The sequence below is a fragment of the Bidens hawaiensis genome, unplaced genomic scaffold (assembly GCF_021521415.1).
Source record: "Bidens hawaiensis isolate Kalapana, Puna unplaced genomic scaffold, B.hawaiensis_p1.1 tig00028983_1, whole genome shotgun sequence".
Lineage (NCBI taxonomy): Eukaryota > Viridiplantae > Streptophyta > Magnoliopsida > Asterales > Asteraceae > Bidens > Bidens hawaiensis.
The window spans coordinates 40,451-56,425 of NW_027494758.1; the positions used below are offsets into that span (position 1 = coordinate 40,451).

The window sequence follows — 15,975 nt, forward strand, 5'->3', positions numbered from 1 at the left end:
TTCCTCCCGAAACGAACAACATCCTTCCAAGGTGACACTTTCAGTACGGTTTTCGTCTTATATCAGTGTAACTCTTTTGTCTATCCCGTGCTGCTTTCAGTCGTTCACGAATTTGGATAACTTGATCAGTCGTTCTTAGGACAATTTCAGGACCTGACAGTTGATTATCACCAATCTCAGACCAGCATACGGGCGTTCTACACTTCCGTCCATATAATGCTTCATATGGTGCAAGTTGTATACTTGTGTGATAACTATTGTGTATGAAAATTCCATTAGAGATAGGTGAGTATCGCAATCACCACCTAAGTCAATAACACAAGCACGAAACATATCTTCCAGAGTTTGAATTTTCCTTTCGCTCTGTCCATCCGTTTGTGGGTGATATGCTGTACTTAAATTCAAACGCGTACCCATTGCCTTTTAAAAACTTCTCCAAAGTTAGAGGTGAAACGACTGTCTCTATCAGAAATAATGGATAGTGGCACACCATGCAATGATACAATGTTCTCTACATACAGCTGTGCTAACTTATCCATACTGAACGTTTCTTGAATAGGAACGAAATGGGCAGACTTGGTCAGCCTGTCTACAATAACCCAGATTGCATCATTCTGACCTGAAGTCTTAGGTAACTTCATAATGAAAAATCATATCCCATTTCCAAATAGGGATCTCGGGTTTTTGCAATAAGCCTAACGGCTTTTGATGCTCAGCCTTAAACTTTGAACATGGTAAACACTTAGCCTCATACAAGGCAATTTCCTTTTTCATTCCGATCCACCAGTAATCATTCTTGAGATTATGATACATCTTATCACTTCCAGGATGCATCATATACTTAGATTTATGAGCTTCTTTTAAGATCTTCTCCTGTAAATTCTCAACCATCGGTACCCAAATTCTTTTTTCTAACCTGAGTATTTCATCATCGCCTTTAACTAATTGATCTATTGTACCGTTCTCTTTTTCAGCTTTTATATTGTTTTCTTCCAGTGCCAGCTTCTGAGCTTCTTTGATTTCGGTTAATAGATCAATCTTAAGTTCCACCCTCAGAGCTTGTACTCTTTTTTGCTTTTCATGTTCCTTCCTAGTTAAAGCATCAGCCACAACATTAGCTTTTCCTTCATGATAGACGATTTCACAATCATAATCGTTAAGTGTTTCCGTCCATCGTCTTTGTCTCATATTCAGCTCTTTTTGATCAAATATATGCTTCAAACTCTTATGATCAGTATAAACAGTAAACTTTACACCATACAAATAATGTCGCAATAATTTCAACGCAAAAGTTATAGCTCCTAACTCCAGATCATGAGTGGTGTAATTCTTTTCGTGAACATTTAACTGTCTTGAAGCATAAGCAATAACCTTCTTCTCTTGCATCAGAACGCACCCCATACCTGTGTGTGAAGCATCACAGTATACGGTGAAATTATCTTGCCCTTCGGGTAAGGCTAAGATAGGTGCATTTGTCAATTTCTGCTTGAATGTCTCAAGTGCTTCCTCTTGTTTTGGTCCCCATTCAAATTTAACAGATTTTCGGGTAAGTGAAGTCAATGGAACCGCTATTCTTGAAAAATTCTAAATAAACCGCCGATAATAACCGGCTAACCCCAGAAAACTTCTTACTTGCGTCGGGGTCTTTGGTTTTTCCCATCTTTTTATGGATTCAATCTTGGCTGGATCAACTTGGATACCTTTTTCATTAACAATATGTCAAAGGAATTGTACTTCAGACAACCAGAACTCGCATTTCGAGAATTTAGCATAAAACTTTTCCTTCCTCAAAGTTTCAAGTATGGTTCTTAAATGCACTTGATGATCTTCTTTCGTCCTGGAGTAGATAATAATGTCATCTATGAAGACAATAACAAACTTATCCAAGTAGGGCTTGCAGATTCGGTTTATCATATCCATAAAAGCTATCGGAGCATTAGTGAGTTCAAAAGGCATAACAATGAACTCACAATGTCCGTATCGGGTTCTGAATGCTGTCTTTGATATGTCAAGTTCTTGAACCTTCAGTTGATGATGCCCGGATCTAAGATCAATCTTAGAAAAGCAACTCGCCCCTTGAAGCTGATCAAAAAGGTCATCAATTCTCGAAAGTGGATATCGATTCTTGATCGTAACCTTGTTCAGTTCTCTGTAGTCAATACACATTCTCATCGATTCGTCCTTCTTTTTAACAAACAGAATTGGAGCTCCCCAAGGTGAAGAACTCGGTCGAATAAATCCCTTCTCCAATAACTCATCTAATTGCTTCTTTAACTCTTTCATCTCAGTCGGTGCTAATCGATAAGGAGACTTAGCAATCGGAGCCATTCCCAGAATTAAGTCTATTCTGAATTCAACTTCTCGTCAGGTAGGATTCCAGGCAATTCATCGGGAAATACATCCTTGAATTCGGAAAGAATCAGAACTTCGTCCATCTTCTTAGGTTCAGGTTCCTTAGTTACATACGCCATAAATGCCAAGCAACCTTTACCTAAACAGCAACTCGCTTTGATTTTGGAAATGATTCCAATTCTACCAGCTTCTTTATCACGGCGATTCAGATAATTTTCTTATTCGGAGTCAGTAGGTCTATAGCTTTTTCATTACATAGAATTCGTGCTTGGTTGGTGGCTAACCAATCCATTCCGAATATCACATCAAATCCTGCTAATTCCATAGGTAACAACTGTACTGGTATATCATACTCAGCTAAGGAAATATAACTACTTAATACTTCAGATATTTTAATTAAGTTTCCATTAGCCGTTTCTACTTCATAATGACTATTTAGTTTACCTAGAGGTTCATTTAATAGACTACAAAATTTATAATCTATAAAACTTTGATTGGCTCTCGAATCAAATAAGACTCTAGCATAAACATTTTTAATAGGAAACGACCCAGTAATCACGTCTAGCAACTCTCCCGCCTTTTGAGTATTTAACATAAACACGCGACCGTTTCCCTTTTTCCCATCATTTTTGGCACCGCTTCCGTTGTCGCCTCCTACTACCGGTTTCCTCTTAGTGCATTCTACACTGAAATGACCTTTCTCTCCACAGTCAAAACAAACAATCAACTTCTTCCTATAGTCCTCCTCTTTATGACCCGGTCTTTTACGAAAATTGCAAGTCAAAAACGGATCAAACTTGCGAGTATCAATTTTTGGTGTAGGCTTTAAACATCTTCTCTCATGTATTTTTCCACAATTCTTACATAATGGTTGGTTAAACACACCCGACACTTCTCTCCCCTTCTCAAACCTCTTCTTACCATCACTTTCTCTCTTCTTCTCAGCCACATTCTTTCTTTCCTCATCTCGGTTTCTTATCATACTCTCCATCAAATACCCAGCAAGTTCAATAGCTGACTCAGTTGTTGCGGGCATGTGGGATCGCACATGATTAGGAATCTCCTTGGGCAATCCATAGATATACCGGGGAGTGACCAAATGGGGTACAAGTCTGCAATACTCAAGGAACTTGGTGTTATATTCCTTGAGATTCGTGCCAATAACCTTGTGATTCCAAAGCTTTGTATGGATCTGATCAATTTCGTGGACTGGGCAAAATTTCTGCTTAATCAATTCTTTAAAAGTTTTCCACTCAAGATTATACAGATTGCTCATCTCTTTCACTTCGATCAGAGTTTCCACCATTCCAGTGTTTCTCCCTTAAACATCTGGGATGAATATCGGATGCTCTCTTCCTCAGTACATTTACTTATAATGACAATAGACTCCATCTCCTCGAGCCAATGGAGTGTTGTTATTGCCCCTTTGTCCCCATAGAATTCTTTTGGTTTGTATACTTGAAAATCTTTGAATGTACATCCTATGCTGACCTTAACTCTTTTTACCTTGCTTGGAACATGTTCAACAGTAGAGCTTTTGTAGCCCTCATCTTTCTTTTCTTTTGACATTTTTTATTCTTTTCTTTTTGAATGCACAGATATGCTATGGCTTGGTTGTACTTATTTCATTGATTTTTCCAAGCTTTTAGAGTTTTCCGTGTGATCTTGGACCATATTAAGGGAGTTATAGTGTCTTTGATTAGTGGTGTAACTGCTTCTTGTATCATCTCGCGGATACACCCAACGTACTTTTCCGGTATTGTTTTATTACTATTTTCAAGAGTTTTTGCTTTATTAGCTTGAATCATTTGGCTTTCATTTCTTTGATTAGACATTCTGTAATTCAGTAAAATACATAGATTTAAAACACAGAGCACATGATCTTTATTTCTTTCACAAACATATTAACGAGGGACGGAAAACAAAACATGCTTAAACAACAACATTTATATATTCCTAATCCCTAGACCATTTCTTGACAAGACTTTTCATCTTATCGCATTTCTTTATAATCTTGTCACTTATCTTTTTCTTCTTAATCCTTTCATTCCTTAGCTCATCCATCACCGAGTTGGGTTGATTTGGATACCCCACTGGTGCGGATGCAGATGGAAAAAGGTAAGCAGTTTCCCTCGGATATAGGTGAGGATTTGCCACGTAGGCTTGCATATCTTCTTCGGGAATGTTTGTGGTATAAAATTCCTCAGCCAGACGGGCTTCTTCACGTATTTCGTTTGCTTGTTCAGATATAGTCGGTACAGGACCTCGGTACATTGGAAAGGTAGGAACCTCAGAATAACGAATTGGCTCATGACTGGGTCCTGCTATAGTGTGTGGGTTTTGATAATCTAGTGGCGGTGACCAAAAGTGCCACATACTCTGGTTGGAGTGACTTTCCATCCAACTAGATGATTCGGTACTAGTTTCATGCTTAATTCTACTTTGAACCTCCATGTCCCCAGAAGGATAGTAGGTTGGAGTGTCAGTCAGCGGAATACCTTCCGAAGTGTCGCTCGATATTTCTATCGGCATTTCAGGGCTATCCGGAGCATACATCAGTTGGCTTCCGTATGGTAAATATGAATCTATTTGATCAACTGGATACATTTGGTTCATCGGGTTGTCGGAATTGGATTCATCGGGTTGTCTAGGTTGTTTAGATCAGCCGGATTTGAGTAGACCAGATCAGTCGGATATATCGATACAGTTGGTTGTTTGGGACCAAAATTAGTACTAGCTTTATCGGACGGCTCAGACTCGGGTGCAAGGTTTGATCGCCTTGCCACCCGGCGTTTTTGACCGTAGTAATTTGTATATGACATCTGCACAAATATATACTTAGGGATAGGTAGACTACCAATCATAACTTATCCCTACTTTATCAGATAAATGGTTAACGCTTTGGTACTAATAATGTTAATACCTAATTCGCTGAAACCGATGACTCTGATACCAACCTGTCACAACCTGATTCATGGCCTGGGTGCAACGTCCCGGGTTGATACCTGTTTTGTAAATATATTAGAGTAGTGGGTTTATTTTAGCCGAAGTCTTATATATTAAAATATTGAGAAAATTACTGTTTGCGTCCCTGTGGTTTTAAGGCGGAGGCACAATGAGTCTTCGAAAAATTTTTTGAACCGATTGAGTCCCTGTGGTTTCAAAAATTAACCATTTGAGTCCCTACCGCTACTTAACTTTCATGATAAACTTTCATTTTACTGAAACCACAGGGACTCAAACTGTTCGTTTATGAAACCACATGGACTCAAACTGTTCGTTTATGAAACCACATGGACTCAAACTGTTCGTTTATGAAACCACAGGGACTCAAATTGTTTGTTTATGAAACCACGGGGACTCAACCGCTTCAAAAAAAATTTCGGGGACTCATTGTGTCTCCGCCCTAAAACCACAGGGACGCAAACAGTAATTTTCTCTAAAATATTAATTTACATTGTCAAAATTACTTGGGAATTAAATACCCGAGTTTTCAATTACAAAAAAGTGTTATATTATTATTATTATTACAAGGATTTTATATTCAAAAATAGATCCATCTTGAGCAATCTTCTAATCATTATGACTCCAAATCCTTGTATATCACTATCAGCACCTAGTTAGCTGCATGGGTGGGAAAAACACGTCAGCTATATGCTGGTGAATTGGTGAGACGTTGACTCAATAAAACAGTTCATAACAGTCGTTAAATACAAACATAGTTTTCTGTTTCACAAACTGAGCTGGAACGCCTGTCGTTCTCGGGATTTGTACTACTGCCCTACACACACAATTCAAAGGTTTCCCGAGTACATAGCCCCTGTTTGGAGACAACCTTCCCCAAGGCTATGTAACCCTGTTGGAGAACTGGTTATGACTGACTTAGTTTTGTATGCCAATTATCAGTTATGTATGGATCCAGACACATGTGTATTCGGTCTGAGTTGCCTTTTATTTTCTATTTTGTGTTGTAACGATTTTAGAGACAAATAATCTCATGCAAACATTTATCAGACTCTTTGCAATAAACAACCAGTTTATTACAAGAGTAAAATCAGTTCAGACCATAAAAGGTTAATGTGTTCACCTTGTGTTATCAGTTTGGTGATATCAGAACTTCTCTCCTCAGTATGCTTAATGAACTATATTTGTAATAGGTATGCATAAGTGTATCTAGATGGTATATCTTAACTATTTAGCAGACTTTAAGCCTGTTTCAGTTCCAGCAGACTTGAAGTCTGATTAAATTCAGCAGACTCGAGGTCTGATTAGCAGACTTTAAGTCTGACCTAACCTTAGTAGAGTTTTAGTCGTTTTATAAAAATATTTTGTATTTACATATGACGTTTGGTATGGCACGCTTTGGACTAATGGAGTTTATCACGCTGGCAAACTTCTCCAGGTAAGTAAACGGGTCTCCCGGTTGATTGGGATGTGTAAGAATTACTTACCTTAGACAAGAAGAGTCTACTAATGATATCCCCCTTCCAGTTACTACATGCCCATCAAAATATAGTTTTGATGACATTACTTCACGTGGAAGCAACGTCTTTACTTATAAAACTTTTTCTTGGAAAAACATTTACAGTTTAACGAATATACCCTTAACTAGGTTCTAATAACTATGTAATAAATAAAATTAAACATAATTCAACCTTAAGCAGCTAGTCGGGAACTAAGAACTAAGAAAATCAGCAGCGTGTCGGTTCATGCTTCGCTTATCATGACAACAGTTCGTTAACAGTGTCTCGAAACCTTGTTTCTTCGCGAAAACAAGACCTCGGAACGTCAAGAAAACCTTGGCACAATTCCCTAGGTTAACTATGTGAGAATGAGAGTGAAAATGGGATGAAATGGCTTAAACCCGTAGCTGCCCTTTTATACTTGAGTTTTTGCAGACCATTGCGTAGCGCGATGGGCCTTTCCCTATGGCCATCGCGTAGCACGACACCGCAATTCACCAGAACATGCCACGTGTTGTCACGTGGTTAGACACATGTTTCGGATTACTTAACCTGGTTATCTCGCAGCTCGATGGACCTGTTGGATTGGCTGCCGCGTAGCGCGGCGCCCCCCGTTTTCTTGATTTGCTAAACGCTCTGTCGCGTAGCGCTATGGTGCTACCAACAGACCATTGCGTAGCGTGATGAGTCTCAGAATTCAAAATTTTCATTTTCAGCCCTTTAACTTTCAATTTTGACACTTTTAGCCCAAAAATTTGATGGGGTATTTTCACGGTGTTACATTACGAGAAGTGGATTGAGGGGTTCTTGTCGTAACCACCCCCCGGTGTGAGAATCAGTATTGTAAGTTGTGAGTCTTAAATGAGAGAGAATAGAATGCCTTTACTGTTGGATTTTGCCTTCTATTTATAACCAAAAGGGTGGAGAAGATTTGGCCAGCTGTCACTGTATTCGAAACCTTCTATTCGTTATGACTTTGCACATTGCGGGTCTGTGATTGGTCAAGACTGCTTGGTGAGTATAACGTTTGTCTCCTGATAATACGGTGCTGGCCTTTTCCGATTGGCGCATCGTACACGTCTGTCCTTTATAAACTATCTGTCTTTTTATAGGGTTCTACCAATCGTGTTTGGCAATATCTTCCCGCCATCCGCTTCTATCTTCAGTGGGTTGCTGTGTTGTTTGTCATAACGTTTCTGCGATATTTGGCTTTGTCCTTCTCGCGAAGGACCTTACCTCTACAAGTCCCCTCTTAGTGGTGTAACTGCTTCTTTTATCATCTCGCGGATACACCCAACGTACTCTTCCAGTATTGTTTTATTGCTATTTTCAAGAGTTTTTGCTTTATTAGCTTGAATCCTTTGGCTTTCATTTCTTTGATTAGACATTCTGTAATTTAGTAAAATACATAGATTCAAAACACAGAGCACATGATCTTTATTTCTTTCACAAACATATTACCGAGGGACGGAAAATAAAACATTCTTAAACAACAACATTTATATATTCCTAATCCCTAGACCATTTCTTGACAAGGCTTTTCATCTTATCGCATTTCTTTATAATCTTGTCACTTATCTTTTTCTTCTTAATCCTTTCATTCCTTTGCTCATCCATCACCGAGTTGGGTTGATTTGGATACCCCACTGGTGCGGATGCAGATGGAAAAAGGTAAGCAGTTTCCCTTGGATATAGGTGAGGATTTGCCATGTAGGCTTGCATATCTTCGTCGGGAATGTTTGTTTTATAAAATTCCTCAACCAGACGGGCTTCTTCCCGTATTTCGTTTGCTTGTTCAGATATAGTTGGTACAGGACCTCGGTACGGTGGAAAGTTAGGAACCTCAGAATAACGAATTGGCCCATGACTGGGTCCTGCTATAGTGTGTGGGTTTTGATAATCTGGTGGCGGTGACTAAAAGTGCCACATACTCTGGTTGGAGTGACAGTCCATCCAACTAGATTATTCGGTACTAGTTTCATGCTTAATTCTACTTTGAACCTCTATGTCCCCAGAAGGATAGTAGGTTGGAGTGTCAGTCAGCGGAATACCTTCCGAAGTGTCGCTCGATATTTCTATCTGCATTTCAGGGCTACCCGGAGCATACATCAGCTGGCTTCCGTAAGCTAAATATGAATCTATTTGATCAACTGGATACATTTGGTTCTTCGGGTTTGTCGAAATTGGATTCATCAGGTTGTTCAGATCAGCCGGATTTGAGTAGACCAGATCAGTCGGATATATCGATACAGTTGGTTGTTTGGGACCAAAATTAGTACTAGCCTTGTCGGACGGCTCCGACTCGGGTGCAAGGTTTGATCGCCTTACCACCTGGCGTTTTTGACCGTAGTAATTTGTATATGACATCTGCACAAATATATACTTAGGGATAGGTAGACTACCAATCATAGCTTATCCCTACTTTATCAGATAAATGGTTAAAGCTTTGGTACTAATTATGTTAATACCTAACTCGCTGAAACCGATGACTCTGATACCAACCTGTCACAACCCGATTCAGGGCCTGGGTGCAACGTCCCGGGTTGATACCTGTTTTGTAAATATATCAGAGTAGCGGGTTTATTTTAGCCGAAGTCTTATATATTAAAATATTAATTTACATTGTCAAAATTAATCGGGAATTAAATACCCGAGTTTTCAGTTACAAAACAGTGTTATATTATTATTATTATTACAAGGATTTTATATTCAAAAATAGATCCATCTTGAGCAATCTTCTAATCATTATGACTCCAAATCCTTGTATATCACTATCAGCACCTAGTTAGTTGCATGGGTGGGAAAAACACGTCAGCTATATGCTGGTGAATTGGTGAGACGTTGACTCGATAAAACAGTTCATAACAGTCGTTAAATACAAACATAGTTTTCTGTTTCACAAACTGAGCAGGAACGCCTGTCGTTCTCGGGATTTGTACTACTGCCCTACACACACAATTCAAAGGTTTCCCGAGTACATAGCCCCTGTTTGGAGACAACCTTCCCCAAGGCTATGTAATCCTGTTGGAGAACTGGTTATGACTGACTTAGTTTTGTATGCCAATTATCAGTTATGTATGGATCCAGACACATGTGTATTCGGTCTGAGTTGCCTTTTATTTTCTATTTTGTGTTGTAACGATTTTAGAGACAAATAATCTCATGCAAACATTTATCAGACTCTTTGCAATAAACAACCAGTTTATTACAAGAGTAAATCAGTTCAGACCATAAAAGGTTAATGTGTTCACCTTGTGTTATCAGTTTGGTGATATCAGAACTTCTCTCCTCAGTATGCTTATTGACCTATATTTGTAATAGGTATGCATAAGTGTATCTAGATGGTATATCTTAACTATTTAGCAGACTTTAGCCTGTTTCAGTTCCAGCAGACTTTAAGTCAGATTCAATTTAGTAGACTCAAGGTCTGATCAGCAGACTTTAAGTCTGATTCAATTTAGCAGACTCGAGGTCTGATAAGCAGACTTTAAGTCTATCCTAACCTTAGTAGAGTTTTAGTCGTTTTATAAAAATATTTTCTATTTACATATGACGTTTGGTATGGCACGCTTTGGCCTAATAGAGTTTATCACGCTGGCAAACTTCTCCAGGTAAGTAAACGGGTCACTCGGTTGATTGGGATGTGTACGAATTACTTACTTAGGCAAGAAGAGTCTACTAATGATATCCCCTTCTAGTTACTACATGCCCGTCAAAATATAGTTTTGATGACATTACTTCACGTGGAAGCAACGTCTTTACTTATAAAACTTTTTCTTGGAAAAACATTTACAATTTAACGACTATACCCTTAACTAGGTTCTAATAACTATGTAATAAATAAAATTAAACATAATTCAACCTTAAGCAGCTAGTCGGGAACTAAGAACTAAGAAAATCAGCAGCGTGTCGGTTCATGCTTCGCTTATCAAGACAACATTTCGTTAACAGTGTCTTGAAACCTTGTTTCTTCGCGAAAACAAGACCTCGGAACGTCAAGAAAACCTTGGCACAATTCCCTAGGTTAACTATGTGAGAATGAGAGTGAAAATGGGATGAAATGGCTTGAACCCGTAGCTGCCCTTTTATACTTGAGTTTTGCAGACCATTGCGTAGCGCGATGGGCCTTTCCCTATGGCCATCGATTAGCGCGACGCTGCAATTCACCAGAACATGCCACGTGTTGACACATGGTTGGACACGTGTTTCGGATTACTTAACCTGGTCATCGCGCAGCGCGATGGACCAGTTGGGTTGGCCGTCGCGTAGCGTGGCGCCCCCCGTTTTCTTGATTTGCTAAACGCTCTGTCGCGTAGCGCTATGGTGCTACCAACAGACCATTGTGTAGCGTGATGAGTCTCAGAATTCAAAATTTTAATTTTCAGCCCTTTAACTTTCAATTTTGACACTTTTAGCCCAAAATTTGATGGGGGTATTTTCACGGTGTTATATTACAAGAAGTGGAATGAGGGGTTCTTATCGTAACCACCCCCCGGTGTGAAAATCAGTATTGTAAGTTGTGAGTCTTAAATGGGAGAGAATAGAATGCCTTTACTGTTGGATTTTGCCTTCTATTTATAACCAAAAGGGTGGAGAAGATTTGGCCAACTGTCACAGTATTCGGAACCTTCTATTCGTTATGCCTTTGCACATTGCGGGTCTGTGATTGGTCAAGACTGCTTGGTGAGTATAACGTTTGTCTCCTGATAATATGGTGCTGGCCTTTTCCGATTGGCGCATCGTGCACGTCTGTCGTTTATAAACTATCTGTCTTCTTATAGGGTTCTACCAATCGTGTTTGGCAATATCTTCCCGCCATCCGCTTCTATCTTCAGCGGGTGGCTATGTTGCTTGTCCTAACGTTTCCGCGATATTTGGTTTTGTCCTTCCCGCGAAGGACCTTACCTCTACAAGTCCCCTCAGTCTGCAGTCTAATACTCCGTGGGTGATGTTGAGGCTGTGGACTGTTTCCGGTTGCCTTTTTCTTTTAGCCAGGTTTCCGCGATACTTACTATATCTGGTATAGTAACTAGCTACCATTTTTAGTTTGTTATGGATTTGGCTAGCTATGGAAAGGTGATGTAACACCTGGCGAGATTCGTTGCAGATTCTGTTAGGTGAAGTGGCAATGCATCTTTTTCTGTTTGCTCGGGACATGTACGCACCCCGGTAGCCACTGTTCCCGCCTTCTCTCAGTGACGTGTTAATTCATGGTTGGCCTGCGTATTTTTCGAGAGCATCTTCTTATTTTTGCTGTCACTTCGAACTTATGTTTGCCTATATATAGGTAATCATTTGTAACTACTTAATCATTTTCCTACAATTTTCATTCATGTTCCTACTTATCATAGAGCTTCCTTCTCTCGCTCTCCAGACTATGTAAGTGGGGAGGGTGATTTATTTGTGCTTTCTTGATAGGGATCGATGTCGGTTGGTCTGATGTAACACTTGTTGTGTTTATCATGCTGTCTAGTGACGACATCGAAACAGGCTTCATTATGGTCTAAGGGGTCTTGTGTGTGTTTATCTGCGTTGTTCTGCGGGACTTATTCATGGTAATTGCTTTTCTTTCTTCTTTTCTCCTTTTTTTTATTATTTTTCTTTTTGAAAACTTGCATGATACGCTTTGTTGAATGGAAACGTGCTCGCAGTCTTAAGACAATCTGATCGTGACGTCTTTCATAGCAGACTGTTTGTCTTCCTCCTAGGCGCGTGTACTTCCGACGCGTAGTTGGTAAACACTTTTGTTTTTTCCCGCCTGACGTGCCGTCCATATATAGGTCCACGTGTGGCGGTTTCAATTCCTCGTTTGTTTCGATGGGTATTTATGCCATCGACAAGGTTTGTTTCACTCCATTCTCTCTCCGACCTTCATATTCTACATCTCTCATTCTCTTCTTACTTCGATTGTTTCTGCCAACGACTATATCTTTGTCGCCTCATTATGCTGTCATCACCTGTTGTTGATGAAAAGAGGTCTACCATGGATCTGATTCCTGATTAAATGATGACCTGGTGACTTCAAGGTTCTCATTAAGGCTTATGGAATTCCGCCAGAATGGAAACAAAAGCTTCTGGCTAAAGGCATGACGGTTGGCAAACCTCCAGTCGATAAGATTGCCTTGTATTCCGAATTCTTCCTTTTTGGTAATTTCCGGCTTCCGATTATCCGGTTTGTCGGTGAATTTTTATCAACGTATGGTATTCATATCACCCAAGTTCACGCGGTTGGTATGATCCGTCTACGCCATTTTGAGTTTTGTTGTAGCACTTAGGATGCCGAACCTACTTTGGAGAGGTTCAATGTGTATTACAAAGTCGTTCCGCGAGACAGTTGGTATGCCGTTCATCTCCGTGACACCTCCAAAACCATCTGTGGTGATGCTCGCGGAGTCCTCATGAACGGCGGCAAAAGTTTTCTATGTTTTTACAAAACCATACAATTTACCCGATTTAAATCAATCAGGTTTACATGAATAATATTTAGCTCAGCATGTTCTATTTGATACGAGTAGGAGAAGAACCCAACCCGGTATTATTAAAACAATAGAGGAAGTAGAACCTACGCCAAAGATCTTACCATTTTCGAAGAAGCGAAAGCTCCATATATTTTCCATTTCCCTTCAAGAACTCAAGAAAATGAACAAATTCCTTTTCTTAAAAAGACATGCAAGATTCATCACTTAAAAAAACAAAAATGATGCATCATTGATAACTTGAAAGTTAAAACACATCCAAAGTCCGTAAGGTTAGAAAATAAATAAAGGTTTTGCAAATATTAATATTTCTTCAACGAACATTTTCATCAAGTTCTATGGGGTTTGGTATCATTCAAGTGTTCAACGTAGGATTCCAATTATTTGGTTATATTGTTACAAATATCTCTAGCTCAAAAAGTAGAAATCTTTTCAACTTAACATTTTCTTTTTCTAAATAGCACCACATAAAGCAGAAGCTTTTGACCACCAAAAGAAGTGTCACAAAATAACATAAAAGCAATTCATTCTTCATAGAAAGAATACCAAATACAACAACACAACATTATTAATTATCAATCTTAAAACAACACGAACACTAGGAAACGTTATTATTAGCCACCGAAGCCTGAATACTAGGTTCAGCAACCGTGATCGCACCGGTTGCAATCCTACGCGTCAAATCCTCGACACCAACTTTCATCACATCCCTCCTCATACCTATATCCGCCATATACCGACTAGTACAATACACACCAACCGCAGTGGCCACCATCCCATAAACATTTGTTGTCACCAATCTAAGCGGCGTTGAAAGAACCGCCGCTAGCGGCCCGCCAATGATTGAAACCGCTTGCCCACTTTGACCCATTGTCCTTTGGTCAACCACAAGAAGACCGGTCTTGCAATAGATAGCAAAATCCTCACAGTTGTTCTTAAACACGTTATAACACCCGAACCCGTTTTCAAGAAGATACTTTGCTCGGTGGACCACGATTTCATCCGGGTCCGAAACAGCTAGAGTGCAGGTCCCACCACGGGCTTTTGCGAGAAAGACGGCTGGGCTAACCGAGTACTCGAACTGGTACAGGACCCCACCCGAAAGAAAACAGTTTAGACATGAGGACACTACTCCATTGGTGTCATCAGTGTGGGTGCAAGTGGTGCACGGGACTAGGGACCGACGTGGACCTGAGCTAACCAAGAGCACATCCAGCATGGTCCCGGTTCCCACCTCTTGACCGCGTCAAGTGAAATGAACCACCTTGTCATCACCAACGTATATGCCTGTTGATATTTTATCAAACACATTACGGGTTGTTTCAGTTTCTTATTTCATACAACAACTTGCTCTCAAGAACAATCCTAATTAAGTCCAGCTTTTTACAATTTGAATTCAAAATTCAACAGTTCACTTAACATTTCAGTAACTGAACCGAATGAACACGAACAGGGTCATGTTGTTCGTTCATTTAACTTTAACCGAACACGAACAGATAATCGAACAAAGTTTTGTTCACGTGGTTCGTTTATTAAGAAAATGGGCATGTTCGTGTTCGTCCGTTTAAACGAAGCTCATGAATGTAAATGAACACAAACAAACGTAAACAAACTTAAAAGAACATAACTGAACAAACATAAACGAAAAACTGAATTAGGATTTCCTTCACTAATACAAACTCTAGTGGATGATCATGATAATTTGTTTAGTTCAATACAGAGTTTAAATGAACACCTTTTATGAAGATTGGAATAAGAGATACAAACATAAACGGACGTTCACAAACATAAATTAACGAACAAAATGTGTGTTCATGTTCATTCATTTAATTAAATGAACAAAAAGATTCTATTATTCATGTTCGTTCGCTTATTAGAAAAATGAACATGAACGAACTTCCCGCTGAACTGTTCGGTTCGTTTACAGGCCTAGTTGGAAACCCTACATACTCGAACTCAAACTCCTAACTTTTAGCCATTTATACAAACTAGATAAACTTGCAAGACATTCCAAAAGTAAACTCATAAATCTATTAATTAATCAAACTAAACTTGCTAATTTTTAACTCGTTTCAAGATGAACTTTTAAACATTCAGATCATACAATCACAACAATAATAACCAATTTCAAACCCTAATTCCAAAATTAACAAACTTGGAGCAAAATTCAGACCAAATTTACAGTAAATTACTTTAACCAAATTACTAAAACGCGTACACAAAACGCAATCGAATACCCAGACCAGAAATGAGGGTTCGTAGCTATACGAATAACCCGCAAACAGATCCATTAAATAAACCCAATTAATAAAGAATCAAAACAAATCAGTAATAATTACCGTGATGGGCGTAAATATAAGCAGAGCGCCATGAATATATATATGATCTCCTGGTTTCAGACTCGCTCTATCCAATCTGCAACCCACAGATCAAATTAATCACCAAATCAAATCATTAACTTATCCGAACATATTAATAAAAGAATTAAAACCTGTTTGAAAGCAGGCCCATCTTTGAATTCAAAGATGTTGATGATGATGATGATGATGATGATGATGATGATGACAATGGTGGAAGCAAAACTTTTGCAACCGTTTGTATTTTCCAACAATAATATATTTTTTTTTGGTGTTTGTTAAATGACGGTTTTGCCCCCGACGCGTTTCTTACTTGTTAAGAAAGGG

The 15,975-nt window shown here is 39.2% G+C and overlaps 1 protein-coding gene and 1 pseudogene across 2 annotated transcripts; both read right to left on the bottom strand.

Moving 5' to 3' along the window:
• Positions 1-627: 627 nt before the first annotated feature.
• On the bottom strand, positions 628-1,188 carry LOC143577978 (uncharacterized). Its single transcript, XM_077061677.1, has 2 exons — positions 917-1,188; positions 628-820 (listed from the first exon to the last, which is right to left on the bottom strand). Exons 1-2 carry the CDS (start codon positions 1,186-1,188, stop codon positions 628-630), a joined length of 465 nt encoding a protein of 154 aa, XP_076917792.1.
• Positions 1,189-13,871: 12,683 nt separating this feature from the next.
• On the bottom strand, positions 13,872-15,709 carry LOC143577980 (protein LEAD-SENSITIVE 1 pseudogene; annotated as a pseudogene). The gene is made up of 2 exons (XR_013143193.1): positions 15,631-15,709; positions 13,872-14,578 (listed from the first exon to the last, which is right to left on the bottom strand). The product of XR_013143193.1 is annotated as a protein LEAD-SENSITIVE 1 pseudogene (transcript).
• Positions 15,710-15,975: the final 266 nt, after the last annotated feature.

Coding starts and splice junctions, on each gene's coding strand:
- LOC143577978 (XM_077061677.1), bottom strand. CDS start 1,188: ATGAGACAAAGACGATGGACGGAAACACTTAACGATTATGATTGTGAA. Junction 821..916: donor GGCGATGATGAAATACTCAG/GTTAGAAAAAAG, acceptor GCATCCTGGAAG/TGATAAGATGTATCATAATC.